We start from the raw sequence: 23,518 nt of genomic DNA, 5'->3' as shown, positions 1-23,518 counted from the left end.
ACAAAACAATGTTTTCGAATAATCTATCGAATGATGAAGATCATCCAATAACTACACTAGCCACGTACTCTCTTGAGCTGCCATTGCTGCTGCTCTATATTCAGCTTACGTCGTCGATAGAAACACGGTCGGCTGTCTTTTACTGCATCAGGATACTACTGCTGATCCAAGATTAAATGAGTATCCAGTAGTCGAGCGCCTTGTGTATTGATCTCCAGCAAAGTCGACATTGCAAGAACCGACCAACTTACCCGATGAGACTTTCTTGTACAAAAGGCCAAAATCAAACGTCTTCTTTACATACCTCGGGATACGCTTGGCTGCATCCAAGTGAGGCTTCCGTGGCTTCTCCATAAATCGACTTACTACTCCCCCTGCAAAAGCGATATCGGGTCGAGTTATGGTAAGGTAAATTAGACTACCTACCGGTTGCTTGTACATGGTCGAATCTTCTAACTCTCGACCTTCATCAACACATAGCTTTGCATTCCCATCCAATGGAGTAGATATAGGCTTGCAACCGAGCATCCCGAACTTCTTCAAGAGATCTCGTGCATACTTACGTTGACATAGGAATAATCCTTCCTTTGTCCGATCAATCTTGAGGCCCGAAAAGTGTTTCAGCTCTCCAAGCTCCATCATCTAAAAACGGACAGAGAGATTGGCTCCAATTCGACATATCTCATCTTCATCATCTCCAGTAATGATGAGATCATCCTCATAAACCAACACATCTGCTTTTTTTCCATCTTACGCTTTCACGAACAAGCTTGACTCTGCTGAGGCTACGGAATAACCGCTTTTCAATAAAAATTCCACGATCTTCCCATACCATGCTCTTGGGGCTTGCTTCAAGCCATACAATGCTTTCTTTAGCTTGCGGACATATTCTGGATGATTTCTACACTTGAAACCATCCAGTTGCTCCATGTATATTTCTCGATCAAGCTCTCCATGAAGAAAAGGATTTTTCACATCCATCTGCCATAGATTCTATGACTTGCTTGCTACAAGTGTTAACAGAACTTGAATAGTAGTAACTTTGGCCACTAGGCTAAAGGTTTCTTCATGATTAACGCTATACTTTTGCGAGAAACCTCGAGCGACTAGACGTGCTTTATATCTCTCTATCGACCCTTTTGGTCAAGTTTTCAATATAAACCCATTTGTAAGATATAAGACGTACCTCTTCGGGTTTCAGCACCAAGTTTCATGTCTCATTCTTCTTTAGTGTGAGAATCTCTTCCTCCATGGCTTTCCTCCACTCTGCATCCTTCGATGCTTCCTCATATGTCGACGGCTCTACTACGCCAACATCTTCGATCAACGCTACATTGGCATACTTGGGGTTTAGCCTCCTCTGCCTCCGTGATCTCCGAAGTCGAGGCTCCTCTTCTTCAAGTTCCTCTACCCGACTTGGTCAAAATTCTTCCGTTACTATTTGATGCTCACCCGATGAACTTATCGAACCTTGTGACCGTGCTTCGACATCCTTTTCGATATCTTTTTCAATAGGCTGATCCTCATCGAATTCTTTCAGCCTTTCTTGAAACTCTTCTTCGATATGCTGTGAATCTGGCAATTCGGCAGCTTGAGATGACCACCATGACGATAATTCGTCGAACACTACATTCCTCGAAATATAGCACCTCCCCGTTGTAAGGTCACAGCACTTCTACCCTTTACGTTGATCATCATAGCCCACGAAAATACATCGAACCGCCTTCTTATCGAATTTGCTGCGAAGGTGTTACGGCACAAATGCATAACGTACACATCCAAAGACTCTGAAATGACTTACCACAGGCTTGCACTTCCATAACTTCTCATATCGTGCAGCAAAGCTGAGCCTTGCTTGAGGTAATCTGTTAATCACATGTACTAATGTCTTCATACACTTAGCCCAAAATTTAGGTGGAACATTCTTCGCATGTAGCATGCTTCTGCATGTCTCCGCTAGATGCCGATTCTTCCTCTCAGCAACTCCATTTTGCTGTGGCGTATATGGACAAGTAAACTGTCGACGTATCTTGCATTCTCGTAAATACTTCGTGAATTCATTAGAAGTATATTCTCCCCCGTTATCGATACAAAGGCAAAGAATCTTCTTGCCCACTTCACTTTCTACCTTCTCCTTAAACTCCTTAAATTTGATAAATGCCTCAAATTTATCTTTCATAAAATCAACCCAAACATACCTAGAGAAGTCATCTATAAATGTGATCATATACTATGATCCACCAATAGACGATTGCTTTCTTGGACCAAACACATCTGAGTGAATGAGCTCGAGAGGCGTACGAGCTTTGAATGATAATTCCTTGCAAGGAGGCTGATGTGCCTTTCCATACCGGCATCCGGCACAAATCACATCTTCTTGAACTTCCAACTGGGGGAGGCCTTTCAGCATATTCTTCTACATCATCACTTTTAACTTGTGATAACTTACATGCCCAAGCCGCGCATGCCACAAATCGGGTGTATCATTCCTCCGGGTTTTGTTTATGTATGTCGTTTGAGCAGACATCACATAAACGGACTCCGATCGACGTCCCTCCATGATTGGTCGACTAGTGGGCTTCACACTTCGGTACACATTAACCTCTTGTAGACCGAATATAACATAATTACTCGAGTCTATGAGCTGGGACACAGACAATAAATTTTTCTTCATCCCCGGCACGTGATACACATTTTTCAATTCAACCTGCTGTGAATTGAATCGAGGAGTTATCACCGTCTCACCAATATGAGAAATTGGCAACCTCGAGCCGTCTGCAGTAATGAATACACGTCCACCGGTATAATCAAGCGTATTCGACAACTTGCTTTGATATCCGGTCGTGTGATTTGAACACCCCGAATCAACAACCTAGTCAATATCATAATTAATCAACTTATCACTTACAGTGATTAAAGCCATCGAATGGTTTAACTCGGCAATAGACGAGGCAGCGAGCTCGTCTTACACCTCCGTTGCAACAGACGCATGAAAATCTCATTCCACATTGTCATCGAAATCATTCCTCTTCGATGATCCTGCGACATTTCCTTCAACTCTCTTTGCTCGATAATCTCTGGCGAAATGACCTTCTTTGCCACAAACGTAACGTCGTCCACTACGTCTTTTGTCATTGCCATAGCGATTCCGCCAAGCTCTCCCCGATTGAAGGCTCGTCTCTCCTAGACGCTTTTTCCATTCTCCACAAGCTGGTTGCTTTTGCCTTTCCACATGACTTTTTCCCGGTTGTTAATCTCTGTTGTCAACACCGATTCTCCTTTGGCTCTTGAACCCTTTTTTATCACCGAAGAGGGCACTCTCATCTCCCTTAATCGAAAGCTTAGACATTTGATTATCTAAAGTTTCTTGGTTGGCCAAAATATTCTCCGGTTCGGTCAAAGTCGATTGAGTTGCCCATCCACGAGTAGCCGTAACAATACCATTATACTCCGGCTTTAACCCGTAAATAATAATCCTTCTCATTCTCGTTTCAAAGATGGCAATATTCGAATCTAGCTTCGAAATTTCGTCACAAATAGACTTAACTTTGGAGAAATACTGACTCACCGTCATATTTTGCTGTGACATCGACAACAGCTCGTTCTCAACCTTTGCAACTTGGCATCATTCGACCTCGCGAACAACGCTGCCAAGTTATCCCATGCCTCCGTGGGAGTCTGCGCACTCTTTATATGCTGCAACGGGTCATCTTCAACAGTCACACCAAGAGCGTAAAGAGCCTTACCCGCTTTGATGTTCCATCTCCTCGGCTCACCATCGTTTGTGGGTGACGTAATGTTGTTTCCGCCAACAATATCCCACAAATCTTGACCTTGCAAATAAAATTGCATGCGGGTACTCCAATTATTATAATTGGAATTGTTGAGCTTCTCAATACCATTCGTCAAACTTGATACGTCAGCCATCCGATCAAAGAAAACCGTCCGGCTTGGTCCCGATTAATTGATCACAGTCCCCGACTGTACTCCGGCAGAACTTTGATGTACTCCGGTCCTCGACCGCTTGCACACGAACAATGGTTGCTGACCACCGTCTTCATGAACCACGCTCCAAAAGACTTGATTCACGATCCCCGATAACCGTGCTCTAATACCAAATGTTGAAACTCAGAGTTGCGAAGCACGTCTCGATCCTCAAGATGATCGAAAACTATCGAAGGTGAAAGATTCTCTTCACACAAGAGAAGTTTTCAAGGGAGGAGATGGATGGACCCCATAATTTTCTACATTCACCTTACTTTCACCTTACTTAAACGATTACAAGACTCGCCTATAAATAGGAATAAAAACATGACTCCCGACATGCCCTAGGTACATGAAAAGACACGTCTAGATACATAGCAATAATTATACATCGGAATACTAACTCGAGACACACGATAAATAATGACTCTTAAAAAAACTACAAAGCAATAATGACACTAAACACATGCGTCGGATAGACGACCGTCGAAAATCGAAAAGTCTATCGACAACCATAAAAATACGAAGAGTCACGCTATTGAAGATTCTAGAGTAGGCAGTAATATCTTCAATAAATTTGGCATTCTATTGCATCACATCCAGATTTTATAAAGAATCCTAAAACCCAAAAAGAAACCACCAGCGTACGAAACCCTAAAGCCCCAAATCACCTTCACACAATCAGCCAAAAAACAAGCTTCGAGCAAATCGAGCTTCTTCGAAAGAGAGAATCGAGTGGAATACCAATCTTAAAGCCTCAAATCGAGTTCTGTGGGGCAATCACGAGAGGGAATATCAACGTTGCTCGTGTGGACAAATGGAGCTTCAGATAGAGCCCTCGAGGATGGAGAATAAAGCTTTAAACATGGACCAAGTGAGAGAGAGATTGGAGCTTTGGCAGAGAGAAGTCGAGCATGGAGAGCTTCCAATGGAGCAAGGGGGAAAGACAGACAAAGCCCTAAGAACGACGTTCTCCAATGTTTTAGCCATGTCAAATAAAAAATGTGTCACAATAGACATAATTTGAGATTTTTCATGTCACAAAAAAAGTTTAGGATAAATGTGTCACAATGAGTATAGTTTGGGGTTTTTTATGGTATTACCCTTTATTTTAAGTAGAAATACCAAGTATTTATTTTGATTAGAATTTCTCGCCGTTGACACTTAAGTGATCATTTTCTCCTCCGATTTAACACTTAGGTGAGTCGGTGAAAATTTTCGACATCAAAGTGAGCGCCGTATACAAATATTATCACTTAAGGTATCCTTCTGCCAAAAAAACTATTTGATTGAAGAAGAAAAAAGGGGAAAGGAAATTGGAGACGAGAGAAATAAAAAAATTAATTATACAAAAAAAAAGAAAGGGGAAGAGGTAGAGATGAGCATGGTTCCAAGGTAGAACCAAGAAACTGAAACAGGAATCAGTAGGATCCGATCTGGTTCCAGATTCCAAGGTAAGCGGGATAGGTTCCAGGTTCCAAAAATTGAGAAACCTGTTCCAATGGGTAGGTTCTAGGTTCCACTACCTAGAACCTAGAACCTGGAACCCGAACCCTAAATTATGAAATAAATTTTTACATTTTTCTTGGTATATGTTTTTGCATGATCATACAATGTTCGATGGCATCCAATAATGAGTGTATAATTTGGAGCCAAACAAATTTTTAAGTTTCGGGTTCCAAAAAATGATAAACGTGTTCCAATGGATTGGTTTTAGGTTCTCAATGTAACTTGTACATAGTCTACAATCACTCACCTCCACTTTCTCTTAAATGTTGTAGCGTTTACTCTCATTTTGCTTAACTAAAAATGAAAAAATAAAAGAAAATAAAAGAAATTGATAGGTTCTCGGGTACCTTGGAACCGACCCTAGAACCTGCGATAGGGTTGGTTCCAGGTTCCAAGGTATGACGGGTAGGTTCCAGGTTCCAAATGGAACCTACAAGGAACCTGGAACCGCTCACCCCTAGGAAGAGGTGCAAGAGGGAAAAAGAAATGGAGATGGAAATTGTTTGCTCTTAATTTAGAATCCTTTCCACGGTGGAGCACGGGGAAATTTCAGTTTTCTTTTCCCTATCTCGTTCAAGCAAGAGAGAGAAAGAATAGAGGAGAACACATGACACTTATGAAGAACAATGACTTTGTGACACCACCCCTCTCTTCTCTGCGCAACTTCAGGTAGCGCTTAGTGTCTTAGCTCCTGTTCCATCGTACCCACATCCAGCAGCCACGAAGCCAGCCCCAACGAGCCCCCGTCGCACTTCAATCCTCTTGCAGCCTCTGGGACAAGCCCTTGGCGCTGTGTTTGTTCTTCTTATTGCAGGCGGCAAACTCGCAGCAACTAGGAATCTCCTTGGCCACGGCCACCTCCCGGCGATGTCACAGCAGGTTTCCCGGCATGCCCGTTACTTCACCGGTCCTTTGCTCGTAGCAGATTTTCCAAACAAAGTAACGTCATAAAACGGGTATAATTTGATTATATCGTTGCTTAATTTGGAATTAGTCAAATCTTACTTGATTTGTTTGAGATTTTAGGCATAACTTCAATTAGGAAGTTTCCCATTTTGAGTCATGAGTGACATCGCGAAATGAACAGATCCTGATAAGTAATCGTGGTAGGGTTATGCTTCGCTTTCCATTATTGAGTGCACACCCCATGATCACTCTTGTCTGTTAGTGGTTTAGGCTTTAAAATTAACCATGACTAATTGCAAACTGCATTTGAAAATAATGAGAAAATGTGTCGAAAGGATGTTAGATTGATATAGCATAATTAAGTTCTTGTATTCATAAATATCTTCTCCCACACTTTATTTAATTGTTTGATCAGCCTATCAATAACAGATTAGTAGAGACTCCTAATTAAATTGAAACCCCAAAGTTGCAGTTGGTGTAGGCTTGGGAAAGTTCATGCTAAGTATAATCTTAGTAATTCATTAGCTTTCCTTTTGGTTGTTCACTTCCGAAGAGGTGGTGACGGTGATTAGTTGACTTTGGGAAAATTGTCCAAGCGGCCTAAACATATTGTAAGGATCTCAATTCAGTCATAAACTTTTTAATTTTTTCCATTCAGTCTTGAACATTTGCGCGGGATTCTAATATAGTCATTCCGGGTTATTTTCCCCAAGAATTGTTGACGTGATAGTATGCCACGTAAAATGACCATGATTATCGGATCGCTATGTTACTGATTTTTAAAAAAAATATAATTGAAAGGATAATATTAATTTAGGCCTAAATTAGCAAAATTGAAAAGTTTAATACCAAATTAGCATCCGCACAATAGGTTTAGGATTAGTTTGGTCGACTTCTCCGGAGACCTTGAATTTTTAGTATCCAATCCACTTTAGATAGGTTATTGGGGAATTTTTAAACGTCCAAAGATTGGATTATCGTGCCTCATCCATTCTAGAGAAGGGGCGACTCTTGGCCATAGTTATTATCAATTTCCAGCTGGTGGAATTTTGATCCCAAAATCTGGATCCTCTTCATACGACTCATTCATTGCTTCAAATCTGACAGCCTTAATTTACCTAGCAGAGAAAAGGCCATATCCATGATTCAAAAGCATTTTGCCACAGAAGGTACCTGTGGTTCAGCATTTTGAAAATGCCTTGGGAAAATTTGGGGTGTTTGCAACCATTCGCTAGGGCTTCGGGTTGAAAGCTGAAAGCTCAATAATGGTAGGAACCAGTATTCAGTTTTCAGCATTTTCGGAATGTTGAAGCCCTATTAATAAAAATGAGTCAATTTCCTATTTTGCTCTCTAAACCTCACTAAAAATCTAATTTTCTCATTTTAAAAAGTAAAACAATAGATCTATTGTTCATCTTGTTAGAGATATGATTGAAGATATGAAGGGATTTGATTGTGATACCGATTATGATTACAGATCGATTAGTTTCGTAAAGGCTAAAGTACACTAGAAGTGCCAAAACTTGTGTACGGCGCTCACTTTAGTGTCAAAACTTTCAAAACGATCATTTAAGTGCCAATTTTAAAAAAAAACAATCATTTAAGTGTCAATTTCTTTTAAAAATGATCATTTTAGTGCCAATTTTAATTTGAGTTGACGTGGCTTGCCGGAAATCCAACACGTACTATTTATTATTAATATTTGAGCTGACGTGGCTCGGTGAAGTTGACACTGAAGTGATCGTTTTTTTTTAAAATTATCACTTAAATGATCATTTTTTAAAAAAAATTAGTGATCATTTTGAAAGTTTTGGCACTCAAGTGATTGTTTTTCAAAAAATTTGGCACTTAAGTGATCGTTTTGAAAGTTTTGACACTAAAGTGAGCGTCGTACACAAATTTTGGCACTTGTAGTGTACTTAAGCCGTTTTGTAAACGCAATCTTGTATATTTTCTTTCTATTTCCATCTTTCTTCCTTGTACTATAATTACGTACACACACAAGTGTGAGTAATACATAATAGAATTTCTCCAATATTCTTCAATTTTTGTCATGGTGTCAGAGTCCTATATCCCGGCCTAGCTTCCACAAAATATCTTATAGTATTGCCTCCGTTTTTTGTTTTTCTGATCTATTGTTGCAACCCTACAATTTGCAAAACAAGTCAGCAACCCAGTAGGAATCCACTCCTACGATACCATGACAACAAATCAAAACACCTACTCCAGTGAAATCCATGACCCTTCATTGAAAGAAATGTCAAACTCACTTCGAAATCAAACCTCGGATCAAAACGATCTGCCCCAACATGAGCGTTCTTTTGCCCAATACCCTGTTGGATCTACTTTTGGTCCAGTTCAAATTCCCATTCTGGTCCAGTGGTCACCAGTTCACTGGTTTCCGGTTCAAGGCCAATGGACAGCTACGCCAAATCAGACGTGGACTCAACATGGCGCATCGGGAGAAGAAGCAAGTCAAAGACATGAAATTCCGGGTTTGGGAACGAATCCCTATCCGGTTTATCAACCCAGGCTTGCGCCATACACCATCTCAACTAGTAGCGGTCGCCCAGAACCCGGGGACCCACTCTACACATCGCCTGCTGATGGGCCCGAGCTACGACTCATCAATCTACAACTTACCAGAGCAAACAACTATACGATTTGGGCTCAAGATTTTCGGCAAGCCTTGGTTACAAAAGATAAAGACGAATTCCTCGACGGAACCGTCCCTTTTCCAACCGATGATCAATTACAGCGACACTGGCACAAGTGCAATCAGCTAGTTCGCACGTGGATAGGGAATTGCTTAACTCCAGACGTCACGGCTGGACTTCCACCAATCGAGGATTCGAAGACTATATTGGACAACATCCACGAGATGTATGGGAAACTCGACCAGGCCAAACTCTTCTCACTGACTCAAGCCCTATCGGAATTGAAGCAAGAGAACCTCTCGGTTACTGCTTGCTTCAACCGGCTATCCGCCCTATGGAATGCACTCGAAACAGCGGAGGAACCACTCGAGGGACCCGAGGCGACTCTCCGACAATACAAAGCCATAAAAGACCGAGAAAAGGTGACTCGATTTCTCCTAACCCTAAATGGGAGTTACTCAATATTTCGGTCATAGATTCTTGCAATAGAGCCATTACCGCCGCTTGGCTGGATTTATCAACTGGTAGTCCAAGAGGAGAGCCAGCGTATGGCTATGGCTGACCGCGCACACGTAGAAGGCGCCGCCTTCATGGCTCCAATAGAACCACTACATTGAAGCCTCGGGAGTGTCGTGAATTTTGGTCCTCACCAAGCAGCAGATGTGCACCTGGAGGAAGAACGAAACCTTAAAGGGTTTCCATTGGAAGGCCAAGATCAAAGACATGGATTCAACGGCCATTATACGCCCGTTCAATTGGCTGAATCTAATCAGGCCATGTCATCCCCATTTTTTAAGCCATTCAATGTTCTACATGGTAGGACGTCATCACAAAGGGGGAGTGGGCAAATCTCTAAAGGCAAAGGTAAATTTACTGAATATTGCAAATGTCCACATCATACTATCTATTCTTGCTGGAAATTACATGGAAAGCCAAGTGAAAAAGAAAAGAAAGAGAAATTTTTTTCAATTTATCAGGTTTCAGCACAAGGGACCGAAAGAGTACACCAAACAATTTCCCAAGATCAGTACTAGAATATTATGAAAGCCCATAGTTAGTTGAAAATTACCGACAAGACTGGGAGTTTTTTCAGGTACTCTTTTCTCAAAAAGTAATCCAATTTCGGTTGATGCATGGATAATTGATTCGGGTGCCAGTGGTCACATAGTTTGCAATGAGAAATTCTTTCTCATGTTCACAAAAGACCTCACTCTTCTATGTCAGTTCGTCTTCCAAATGGAAACACCACTCATGTTAGTAAAATTGGTACGGCTCATCTCAGCCCATACATCATTCTAAAAAATGTTCTTTATATTCCTAATTTTGAATTCAATCTCATCTCTGTGTCCAAAATCTATGAGGATAATTTTTGTTGCGCCACATTCAATTCTGAAAATTGCTTCTTTTAGGACCATTCGACTGGCAAAATGATGGGCTCGGGTAGTATCGCACAAGGATTATATTTCTGGACCAATTTTTTGAAATTCTTCGATAAGAATGTCTCTTGTAATTCTATCACCATTAATAAAAATCTTGTTTCTCATCAACTTCTGGGTCATAGTGCTCGTTTTCCTCATCCAAGATGTCCAATCTACCCTTTGGCTAAGCAAATGTGAACATCATTTCTGATTAGTACAACTCGAGCTACTAGTCCTTTTTCATTGATTCATATAGATATTTGGGGTCCCTACCACACTCCACATCGTGATGAGTCTCGTTTTTTCCTCGCTATTGTTGATGACTATACCCGAGCTACTTGGATTTTTCTTATGCAATCAAAGAGTCAAATTTTTTCACATTTGTTGAATTTCATTTCCTTAGTTAAAAATAAGTTCGACAATCCTGTCCAAAGAATTTGTACAAATAATGGGCGCGAGTTTTTCACTAGCAAATGCAATTCTTTTCTATCCTCTCATGGGATACTCCATGAAAGCTCTTGCACATACATCCCTAACAAAATGGGGTTGTTGGGCGCAAACATCGACATCTTTTGGAAGTAGCTCGAGCACTAAAATATCAAGCTTCAATTCCTGAAACCTTTTGGGGAGATTGTGTGGTCACGACAACCTATTTAATCAACCACATGCCAACTCGAATTCTTGAAGGACGAACTCCTTTTGAGATGCTTTTTGGGAAATAGCCCGAGATCGATCATCTAAGAGTATTTGACTGTCTATGTCAGGTGACGACTGTGGGCCCTCAGGATAAAATGGATCCTCGTGCCCTTCAATGTGTTTTTATAGGATACCTCTCTCTACAGAAAGGATATCGAGTCATGGAGATATCCTCAGGATGCTTTTTTGTAAGTCGGGACATCATTTTCCACGAAGATGTGTTCCCATTCCAAGAAATGACAGCTTCATCACAAAAATCCTTCTTGTCCCCTGATTATAGGCCCTTTTTGTCAGAAGAAGATCTATATGTGGCTCCTCAATGCATCTTCGTTGCACCTGAGCCACTTGTGCCAGTAAATGTTGATTCAATGGACCAAGCAATTGAATCCCCAGATTATTATCTAAGGAGAATAATTTTTTTATGGCATCTTCACCACCTCTTATTGATGAATCTTCTCCAGGAGTTCTAGAACAGATGATTACTTAGCCACCTCACCATTCTGGACATCGAGTTCGTCCTCCTACATGAACCAAAGATTACATATGTCCTACATTGGATTCTTTAGGTACACACTATCCAGTGTCCTCATACGTTTCATTTAGTCGACTATCGTCAAAACACATGCGTTGTATTAGTCACATTTCTGAGAACAGGAACCACGTGATCCACGTTGGCAACATGCTATAGAAGCTAAGTTAAAAGCTCTTGTAGAAAATCATACTTGGGACATTGTCCGATTACCCTCACATAGAAAACTCATTGGCTGCAAGTGGGTACACAAGTTAAAAAACAAAGCAGATGGCTCTGTTGAGCGCTACAAGGCTCACCTAGTTGCTAAAGGATTCACACAACGAGAAGGTTTTGATTATCACGAGACTTTCTCTCTAGTTGCCAAGGAAGTAATTGGTCTATCATTTTTATCTATTGCTACTTTTCACAACTGGCAAATGCATCAAATGGACGTCCATAATGCTTTTTTACATCGAGATTTGGATGAAGAAATCTACATGGAGCTTCCATAGTGCTTACGCAAGCAGGGTGAGTCTCGAGTGTATCGTCTCCATAAATCCCTATACGGACTCAAGCAAGCTTCTCGACAATGGTATGCCAAATTTACTACTGCACTCACAAATGCAGGGTTCCAGCATCAAAATATGATTATGCTCTATTTACGTGGACCAGAGGTACATTGCCAATTTACTTATTGATATATGTTGATGACGTACTAATCATGGGAAATGATGAGCTTGCTATTGAAAAATTCAAAGAATATGTGCACTTTACCTTTCGCATCAAGGATTTGGGACTTCCCAAATATTTTATTGGCATTGAGATAGCTCGATCCAACAAGGGAATTTGTCTCAATCAGCGGAAATTCGTTTTAGAAATTATCTCATAAGCTGGATTGTCGGGGTGTAAGCCAGCTGTTATATCGATTGAGTAGAATGTCAAATTAACAACGCATGAATATGATGTAGGTTCATCATCTCATGAGACTCATTGCTAAAAGATCCGTCAGAATATCGGTGGCTCATTGGGAAACTAATATATCTCACCATCACAAGACCTTATATATGCTATGCGGTGCAGATACTCGATCAATTTATGCATAATCCGAAACAATCTTATATGAACACGGCACTAAAGGTCATGAAGTACTTGAAGGGATGTCCAAGACTTGGTATATTTTTATCTCAAGATTGTGATATGAAGATGAGAGCCTATTGTGATACGAATTATGCCACTTGTCCAATGACCAGAAGATCTATCATTGGTTTTTGCATCAAATTGGGAAGATCATTGATTTCATGGAACACAAAGAAATAGTCAACTGTCTTGTTATTGTCAATCGAATTAGAATATCGAGCAATGGTGAAGACCGTTTGTGAAATAGTTTAGATACGAGGTTTACTCTCGGACTTTGGAGTAGAAGTTGATGGATCAAGCGAATTATTTTGTGACAATGATGCTGCACTCAAGCTAGCAGCAAGCCCAGTCTTCCATGAAAGAACGAAGCACATAGAGGTTGATTGCCATTTCACTTGAGATAAAATCCGAGAAGGGATACTTACGACAAAAGGAATTGGGACTTCGAACAACTTGCGAGACATTTTCACCAAACCACTATGTCGGAGACAACATACATAGCTACTGAGCAAGCTAGGCATTTTTGACATATACAAGCCGCTAGCTTGAGGGGGAGTGTTGGAGATATGATTGAAGATATGAAGGACACGACTAAAGATATGAAGGGATTTGATTGTGATACCGATTACGATTATGGACTGATTAGTTTCGTAAATGTAATCTTGTATATTTTCTTTCTATTTCCATCTTTCTTCATTGTACTATAATTACATACACACAAGTGTGAATAATACATAATAGAATTTCTCAAATATTCTTCAGTATTTATCACATCTTCCTTCTTGAGCATGGGGGATTGAGGGGGGCGGATCCGGTTGGCGATGGGTAGTGAAGGCCACTTGGGGTCACTCGACCCCGAGCTATGGTCGCTTGGGTCGTGCACCCCAAGCGACCCTCGCCAGAGGGTTGAGCCGTAAGATAGAGTCGGTGAATGGTTGGTTTTTTTAATAAAAAAAATAATGCAGCCAAAGTTCTTTACAATTTTTTTTTTTTTTGCCGGACACTACTTAATCCAAAGTTGCTTTTCAAGGGATATTTTTTTTTTTTACAAAACATCATTTGCATTTCCTCAAAGTTTCTAAGGCGGAATGCATTTGCATTGTGTCAAAGTCCATTTTCAATGCTAAACCAAATGCAACCTACATCCTAAGCGCCAAATCAATGTTTGAGGAGAAACATAATTGATTGACAAAATTCACTCCAAGTTGCTTGTGAGTCATTAAGGATTCATTTGCTTGAAGGAAGATTGTTTTGGAGAAATTATTTTTCGACTTTTCGGTGTTTACGATGACAAAAAAATGATCGATTTACGAAATTTTTTTACCTAAATTACTAAATAAATGAGAAATAATTCTTTTCATTGAAAATGATTTGTTTGAAAAATATTTCTCTTTGTCAAGAGATTTTCGATGAAATAAATGGACACTAGACTTCCGTTGAGAACTCGGATGCTTAACTCTTTCATTGACAAATAGTCGCTCCAAGTAACTTAGAGAACCACGTGTTTGAGACTTTAGCCAAGATGGGATAGCTTAAATCTTGTTGGGATCCATCCATATCCCCTCACTAGTCACCACATATCCAAGAGAAATCGCCAGTCTAGACCCGATCTGGACCTAAAAAGGCTCAAGGGGTGATAGGGAAAGGAACTTCCCGATATGATGGAGGAATCTTCCCGTAAGTTCTTTATGTATTTCCTCTCTTTAGGGAAGAAAAATAATTGCAGGGAACTTGGGGGTTTTTTACGGGAGAAGGTAGATCCCTGGTCAGTTTTAGCTGACAATTGTTGGGTAGGCAGGTGTAGTGGCCTTCCGGGCCTAGAATCATAAACGGGAAGCTTCGGCTTCCTGCTATGTCAGCCTGTGCTTTGCGCAATGTCTAATAACCAACTTCACACAGTCAAAAATTGACATTTCTTGAGATTAGCAAAGAAATTTTGCTATCTTAGTGGTGAGATCACTTGTTGCAGATGCATAGTGTGTTCTCCCTTATCCTTCCTTCAGATACAGATCTCATCAAATCAATGCCACAACAGATCTCATCAACCTCATGACAATGGTTGTGCAATGAATCGATGGTAAATGATATAGCTTCGCTTGGTATTGATGCAAATGAAATGGTACATTGTCATCAGCTCTGTTTTAGGTTTCTAGTGATTACAGGGACTCCTAAAAATTTCGGTTCCCTGAACCGAAGACGTGCAACATCTCCAATCACCATTCATCACTGATTCCAGCAACACTAAGCTCATTTTTCATGTGGGTCAACCTCATGCCAAGTTAAGCAGTACATCTTTTCAAAAGATACACTCATGCAAAAAGAAATAGCAGTGAAACCTTTCAAGATACTCTTCGAGTCATCTGAGAAAGACGGTCTAAATGAGTATTTTCGACGTGAATATCAATACTAATACAGGATTTTCCCGTACAAGATTGACCTGGATAATTGAAGTTCGAGATACATTCTAAACAAGTCTTAAGACGGTCGGATTACGGCCTTTGCTTAGTCAATAAGATCTTGCAGCACCTGATCTCAAGTGTTAGAGAGACGTCGTCAAGTTCCCGGCGTCCCTCGAGGTGAAGTGATCACTTGAACGTTTCAAAAAGCCACCACGGCGCATGGCTTGCAGTTCGCTTCTTGACATCTTGAGAGAGAAGAAATCAAGACCTAATTCATTTCAAGAAAGGGACGCTGCGTTCTTGCTTTTGTCTTCTAGGTCACGTTGGACAACTCCCGTGGACAAACCAGGACCGACCCCTATCGTTTCATCGCCTTTGCCAGAGACCGGAGGCCTGAATGACTAATCACCCAACTTTTGTTTTGGACAGGGGGAAAAGTATACTAGAAGTGTCATAACTTGTGTACGGCGTTCGCTTGAGTGCCATAACTTTCAAAACGTTCACTTATGTGCCATAACTTTCAAAATCGTTCACTTAAGTGCTATGTCGGAGCAAAATCGTTCACTTGAGTACTACAGTAACTTTTCCGGCATGCCACGTCAGCTTTTCCGACTGCCACGTCAACATGGCACTCAAGTAAACGATTTTTGAAAGTTATGGCACTTAAGTGAACGCCGTACAAAAGTTATGGCACTTCTAGTGTACTTTTCCCCTTGGATAGGTGACATGACACTGAAAGCAACCCGATCAGAATGATCTATGGGAAGATTTCCTGCCAAGAAGATCATATATTTGCATCGGGTTGCCTTCTCTCTCTCTAGATTATTTGGAAATTTGGTGGGAAAGTAGGCCATGCAAGGAGTGAGAGAGAAAGGAACCATCAAAATACCAAACACTTGATAGCTGACACCATCAATTTCAACCTTACGTCCTCATCCAGAAAGATAAGTTAGACCGCACTTTGAATTTAGACGAGAGCTATCAAAGAAGTTCCTACCCTAATTCTTATGTCCCAATCACGCTATTGATAGGTCATCCCATCGTTGTTTTTAGCATGTTTCGCCAAACGAAAGCATAGTGAAAAAAATAAGAGAAACCCCACATTGGACACCAAACACAAACCGGACATACACAATGTTTCGATTTCAACGAGTATGAATGTTCAAGCTCAAACTATACTTGACTGGAGTTAATCGCTAAGTTAATTGCAATCTGAACTCCGGCTGAAATATGATTCCAAAGTATGACAAAAGTGAAAGTTATAACATAACCGAAAAGAGAGAGAGAGAGAGAGAGAGAGAGAGAGAAAGGGAAATCTAGCTAGCTATCAGATTAAGGTGCCCGGAACACTTGAAAGGCAAGTCCACGTCATGGTCCATTCATATACTCCATCATTTGAGTCCTGAAAGCGCTCTTCCACTCCATTATGTTTTATAAAGATAAAAAAAAATTGGCTTATTATGCTCGTAAAAATTATTATTTTGATGCCCATTTTAAGACCGGAATTCAACTGCCAATTTTTTTTTTTTTAATCCTTTTTCACAGTGTCAGGAAGTATGCGATCTCCGGATTTCAATTGCACTTCATGCAATTGGGTCAATTGGCTGTTAGATGGGTAAGTAATCACTGGCCAATTTCAGTTGGACCAACTTGGTACTTTTCAGATTTACTTGTTTTAGCTGCTTTGTGGAGCTTGCATCTTTATGTTAAAGTTATGTACCTCTCTTTCATATGGAATGAAGATTTTCATTTCGAAAAAGAAAAAAAAAATTCGGTTGGATCTTCCAATTGTCGAAATAGGTGCCAGAATTCAAAATTGGTATAGACTTCCAAAGCGAAAAAAAATTTCTCCAATTTATGCTCAAAAACTCGACCTCATGATTTCTTGATTTGACCTAGAAATATTAGGCTCATTGGGAAGCTATCGCAACAAGCATTCCAACGCGCACTTCGCAGATGCGCCCACAAGCAATGACCCTCGATGACAATAGCTCATCTCATATTGATGAGCACCCGAGCCCGCCGTTGTCAATCAAGTCTGGTTCGACATATTTTGTTCATAACTCCAGTTGTGACGATTGACCATTTATTGCCTATTAGTGCACAAGTATAACAAAAGGTATGCGGAAAATAAAAATACAAAATTTCTGTATATCTTCGTATATTTTGAAGAAGAATATGAACCTATTTGTAGGTTTTATTAGACGGCTATCTAGGATAATTCATCAATTGACATAAGCACAATGAATGGACAACACATGCACAATCTTGAGGAACCCGGACAACCAACTAAAGGATCCTTTTCCTCTAATATAGGAAAATAGCCTAGTTGTCTCTGGTACAGAGAAATATCCTAGAGAAATATCCTAACCTTCGTGTGGCCAAAACTTTTTGTATTTCATATTTTGTTATCGAGCCCCTGGCTCAAACTCGCAACTAGCTGAAATAGTCAAATTATATTCTGAAGATGACATCCTGAAAAGGAAACACTTCGAAACCATCTTCAACCTTGCGAACGCCTGCAACTGGGGAAAGTTAGACATGGATTTCATCCGGCGGTGACTCATTTGATACAGGTCTGAACTCTACAGGTAATCTCAATTCACCTCTTTTGACTTTGAGCAGCTTGTAAGTGATGTTAACTGCAATTAAGTCAAGCGGTATACTTTCTTCACGGATTTTGTATTGATCATATCTGTGTTTATTTGACAAACTGGATGAATGCATGAATAAAAACTGATTATATGCTGATTTTTCAATTTTATTGTTCCTTTTTTTGATAAGTTTTTGGTAAGTCAACTAGAATTGACTGTGATGGTCTAGAATGTAATATCTGGCATCAAGTTACTGATAGTTTGATTCATTCCAATCCGACTGCATCTGAAAAGTGATTTTGTGACATAGTTTTACAGTTGATCAGTACCCCATTCATAAATTGGTTTGGATTTTTTGTTTGCTAAAGCAAGGGTTTGGACAGGATTGAAATATTTGTCCATAAGATTTGGCAAGACTAGTTCTATCACTCATTATGGCATCAAGTTATTGATAGTTTGAATCATTCCAATCCGATTGCATTAGAAAAGTGGTTTTGTGAGACAGTCTTGGAATTAATCAGTACCCCGTTCATAAATTGGTTGTGATTTTTTGTTAGCTAAAGCAGGGGTTTGGACTGGATTGAAACATTTGTCCATAAGATTTATTGATTCATACTTAGCTTAATCAAATTTGGCAAGACTAGTTCTATCACTCATTCTGATATCAAGTTAGTGCTAGTTTGATTCATTCCAATCCGAATGCATCCGAAAAGTGGTTTTGTGACACAGTCTTAGAATTAATCGATACACTGTTCATAAATTGATTGTCATTTTTTGTTAGCTAAGGCAAGGGTTTGGACGGCACTGAAACATTCGTCCATAAGATCTATTGATTCATACTTAGCCTAATAAGATTTGGCAAGAGTGGCTCTATCACTCATTTTGGCATCAAGTTATTGATAGTTTGATTCATTCCATTCCGATTGCATCCGAAAAGTGGTTTTGTGACATAGTCTTAGAATTAATCGGTACCCTATTCATAAATTGGTTGGGATTTTTTGTTAGCTAAAGCAAGGGTTTGGACGGGACTGTGACATTCGTCCTTAAGATTTATTGATTCATACTTAGCCTAATAAGATTTGGCAAGACTGGTTCTATCACTCATTCTGGCATCAAGTTACTGATAGTTTGATTCATTCCATTCCGGCTGCATCCAAAAAGTGGTTTTGTGATACAGTCTTAGAATTAATCAGTACCCTGTCCATAAATTAGTTGGGATTTTTTGTTAGCTAAAGCAAGGGTTTGGACGGGATTGTAACATTCGTCCTTAAGATTTATTGATTCATACTTAGCCTCATAAGATTTGGCAAGACTGGTTCTATCACTCATTTACCTCTTTAATTTAGCCTGTGTACTATACATCTCCCTTGTGTATTCTGATAAAGACAAGAAAACACATCTCCTGTCCAAACATTGCAGCACGGTATCATTGCTAAGGTGAGGTGTTCGAATCTCATCACTCCCTCTTATTGCAGCTTTGCCTGTCCTTGTCATTGTGTTTCCGCTCGATGGACTCTACGACGTGCGATTTTCACCAACTGCTCGTTTCGAAACCAAACGGAGAGGTGATAATGGACGAGGAAGGAAACGATCCAGAAGAAATTGATCACAAGGACATATGCATGGAATGGGAGGCCATACTGCCAACACTGCCCAAGCAAAAAGGGTGGATGGCCGATCATCTTGTCCAATACCAAGGAGTTTGGTTAAGCCCTTCAGGTCTAAAAGGAGTCATGCTTGCAAGACACCACTTCACGTGTTTACCTACCGACATTATCTTATCCACTTCTCCGAAAGCCGGAACCACATGGTTCAAGGCACTTCTCTTCACAATCATGAACAGAAGAATTTACCAGTTCTCCTCACACCCTCTACTTACCACCAATCCCCATGATTTAGTACTCTTCATAGAAGCCATGTTCGATCAAGCTCCTACAGCAAGTCCCGTTAAGGACGGCATTTCATCTTCGAGGTTGCTTTCAACTCATATGCCGTACTCCTTGCTACCAAATTCCGTCAAAACCTCTTGTTGCCGAATAGTGTACGTGTGCCGTGACCCGAAAGACGCGCTCATTTCCCAATGGCAGTACCTGAAAAGACTAAGGCCAAAAGAAATGCCACCTTTGCCGCTCGAAGAAGCGTTTGGATTGTTCTGTGATGGGGTCTCGCATTTTGGACCCTTTTGGGACCATGCCCTGGGATATTACGGGGCTAGTCAAGAGTCACCTCAGAAGGTGATGGTATTGACTTACGAAGCCATGATGACGGATCCAGCATTCAATATCAAGAGATTGGCTGACTTCGTTGGCCACCCTCTTGACCCGGAGGAAGAGAGCGGAGGAGTGGTGGAGAGGATGGTGAGCTTGTGTAGCTTTGAGAATTTGAGCAGGTTGGAAGTGAACAAGAGTGGGGTACAGCAATTCACTGCTCAGTTCATGGTGCCAAATAGCAATTTCTTTAGGAAAGGGCAGATTGGAGATTGGAGGAACCATCTCACTCCAACAATGGCGGAGAGTCTAAACAAGATAACCAAGGAAAGGTTTGGTGGCCCTGATTTGGAGTTTTCTTTATAGCTGATTAAGCTTTTGAGGCAGGTAATAAAACTTTGCTTTGCTATTAATTTAGTATAGAGCCAAAATTTAGACAGAGAGGAGTAAAAGCCATAGTTGAAATGTGCCTCTAATGTCGGACTTTTGTGGGGTAAAAAAAACAAATGTACATGTGTCGTTAAGTTGATAAAAAATTACCACCTCTACTGCCGAACATGTACGAGCCCCCTCTAATGGAAAAATCAAATTCAATGAGGATTTGGTTCATCCCACACGTACGCGTCATGGGCATCCTGCCTTTCTATGTTCTATAGACTTGTATGTAACTATTGAGAGTGAAGATATTCTACATAACGTGACTATTCCACCAAAAAGTTTTCTTTTGGTTCAAAATAATCAATATGTAGAATCAGAACAAGTGATTGCTGAAATTCGCGCGGGAACATACACTTTCAATTTGAAAGAGCGGGTTCGAAAACATATTTATTCTGAATCGGAGGGAGAAATGCACTGGAGTACCGATGTGTACCATGCACCTGAATTTACATATAGTAATGTCCATCTTTTACCAAAAACAAGCCATTTATGGATATTATCAGGGGGTTCGTGCAGATCCAGTGGAGTCCCTTTTTCACTCTACAAGGATCAAGACCAAACGAATCTTCGTTCTCTTTCTGTCAAACGAAGATATATTTCGAGTCTCTCAATGAATAATGATCAAATGAGATACGAATTATGTAGTTCTTCTTTTTCTGGTAAACCAAAAGAAGATAGGATTCCGGATTATTCAGAACTTAATCGAATTACATCGATTGTTCATTGTAATCTCAAATATCCTACTACTTTCCACGAGAATTCTGATTTCTTGGCAAAAAGGCGAAGAAATCGATTTCTCATTCCACTGCCCCATTCAGGTATCTCGATTGAACTACCGATAAATGGCATTTTACGCAGAAATAGTATTCTTGCTTATTTCGATGATCCTCGATACAGAAGAAAGAGTTCGGGAATTACTAAATATGGGACTCTAGAGGTTCATTCAATCGTTAAAAAAGAGGATTTGATTGAGTATCGAGGAATCAAAGAATTTAACCAAAAATACCAAATGAAACTAAATCGATTTTTTTTCATTCCCGAAGAAGTGCATATTTTACCTGAATCTTCTTCGATAATGGTACGGAACAATAGTCTGATTGGAGTAGATACACGAATCGCTTTAAATACAAGAAGCCGAGTGGGCGGATTAGTCCGAGTGGAGAGAAAAAAAAAAAGGATTGAACTGAAAATCTTTTCTGGAGATATCCATTTTCCTGGAGAGACAGATAAGATATCCCGACACAGTGGCATCTTGATACCCCCAGGAACAGGAAAAACAAATTCTAAGGAATCCAAAAAATTGAAAAATTGGATCTATGTCCAACGGATCACACCTACTAAGAAAAAGTATTTTGTTTTAGTTCGACCCGTAGTGACATATGAAATATCGGACAGTATAAGTTTAGCAACACTCTTCCCCCCGGATCTGTTACAAGAAAGGGATAATATGCAACTTCGAGTTGTCAATTATATTGTTTACAGAAATGGCAAACCAATTCGGGAAATTTCTGATACAAGTATTCAATTAGTTCGGACTTGTTTAATTTTGAATTGGGACCAAGACAAAAAAAGTTCTTCTATAGAAGAGACTCATACTTCCTTTGTTGAAGTAAGTACAAATGGTCTGATTCGAGATTTCCTAAGAATTGACTTAGTGAAATTCCCTATTTCGTATCTCAGAAAAAGGAATGATCCCTCCGGCTCAGGATTGATCTCAGATTCAGATAATGTGTCAGATCACACCAATAGCAATCCCTTTTATTCCAAGACAAAAATGCAACAATCATTTAGCCAAAATCAAGGAACTATTCGCACGTTATTAAATAAAAATAAAAAAAATAAGGAATGCCCATCTTTGATAATTTTGTCATCATCTAATTGTTTCCGAATGGGTCCATTCAACGCTGGAAAATATCACAATGTGATAAAAGAATCAATTAAAAAAGATCCTATAATTCAAATTAGGAATTTGATTGGCCCTTTAGGAACAGTCCTTCAATTTGTGAATTTTTATTCATTTTACTATTTAATAACTCATAATCCTATTTTGGTAACTAAATATTTGCAACTTGAAAATTTAAAACAGACTTTTCAAGTAATTAACTATTATTTAATGGATGAAAATGGGAGAATTTTGAATCCCGATTCATGCAGTAACATCGTTTTGAATTCATTCAATTTGAATTGGTATTTTCTCCATCATAATTATTTGGAAGAAAGATCCACAATAATTAGTCTTGGACAGTTTATTTGTGAAAATGTATGTCTAGCCAAAAACGAACCCCATCTCAAATCGGGTCAAGTTTTGATTGTTCAAGTGGATTCTGTAGTAATAAGATCCGCCAAGCCTTATTTGGCCACTCCAGGAGCAACTGTTCATGGTCATTATGGAGAAATCCTTTACGAAGGAGGTACATTAGTTACATTTATATATGAAAAATCGAGATCCGGTGATATAACCCAGGGTCTTCCAAAAGTGGAACAAGTGTTAGAAATGCGTTCAATCGATTCAATATCGATGAACCTAGAAAAAAGAATTGAGGGTTGGAACGAGCATATAAAAAAAATTCTTGGAATTCCTTGGGGGTCCTTGATTGGGGCTGAGCTAACTATAGTGCAAAGTCGTATATCTTTGGTTAATAAGATCCAAAAGGTTTATCGATCCCAGGGGGTGCAAATCCATAATAGGCACATAGAAATTATTGTACGCCAAATAACATCAAAGGTGTTGGTTTCAGAGGATGGAATGTCTAATGTTTTTTTACCTGGAGAACTAATTGGATTGTTGCGAGCGGCGCGAACGGGGCGCGCTTTGGAAGAATCGATCTGTTACCGGGCCATCCTATTGGGAATAACAAGGGCATCTTTGAATACTCAAAGTTTCATATCGGAAGCGAGTTTTCAAGAAACTGCTCGAGTTTTAGCCAAAGCTGCTCTCCGGGGCCGTATCGATTGGTTGAAAGGCCTAAAAGAGAACGTTGTTATAGGGGGGATGATACCCGTTGGTACCGGATTCAAAGGATTAGTGCATCGTTCAAGGCAACATAAGAACATTCCTTTGA

The 23,518-nt window shown here is 40.0% G+C and overlaps 2 protein-coding genes across 2 annotated transcripts; one reads left to right on the top strand and one right to left on the bottom strand.

Annotated features, from left to right (window-relative positions):
- Positions 1-147: 147 nt before the first annotated feature.
- On the bottom strand, positions 148-639 carry LOC115756138 (uncharacterized mitochondrial protein AtMg00810-like). Its single transcript, XM_030695826.2, has one exon. It carries the CDS (start codon positions 637-639, stop codon positions 148-150), a length of 492 nt encoding a protein of 163 aa, XP_030551686.2.
- Positions 640-17,635: 16,996 nt separating this feature from the next.
- On the top strand, positions 17,636-20,463 carry LOC115756154 (cytosolic sulfotransferase 13-like). Its single transcript, XM_030695840.2, has 2 exons — positions 17,636-17,808; positions 19,231-20,463. Exon 2 carries the CDS (start codon positions 19,320-19,322, stop codon positions 20,382-20,384), a length of 1,065 nt encoding a protein of 354 aa, XP_030551700.1. The 5' UTR covers positions 17,636-17,808; positions 19,231-19,319; the 3' UTR covers positions 20,385-20,463.
- Positions 20,464-23,518: the final 3,055 nt, after the last annotated feature.

Source organism: Rhodamnia argentea, chromosome 4 (genome assembly GCF_020921035.1).
Source record: "Rhodamnia argentea isolate NSW1041297 chromosome 4, ASM2092103v1, whole genome shotgun sequence".
Taxonomy (NCBI): domain Eukaryota; kingdom Viridiplantae; phylum Streptophyta; class Magnoliopsida; order Myrtales; family Myrtaceae; genus Rhodamnia; species Rhodamnia argentea.
Note: the sequence above shows the minus strand (reverse complement) of the source record. Positions and strands in the feature narration are given on the sequence as shown.

Excerpts from the sequence above, each read along its gene's own strand:
- LOC115756138 (XM_030695826.2), bottom strand. The coding sequence starts at position 639 with ATGGAGCTTGGAGAGCTGAAACACTTTTCGGGCCTCAAGATTGATCGG.
- LOC115756154 (XM_030695840.2), top strand. The coding sequence starts at position 19,320 with ATGGACTCTACGACGTGCGATTTTCACCAACTGCTCGTTTCGAAACCA.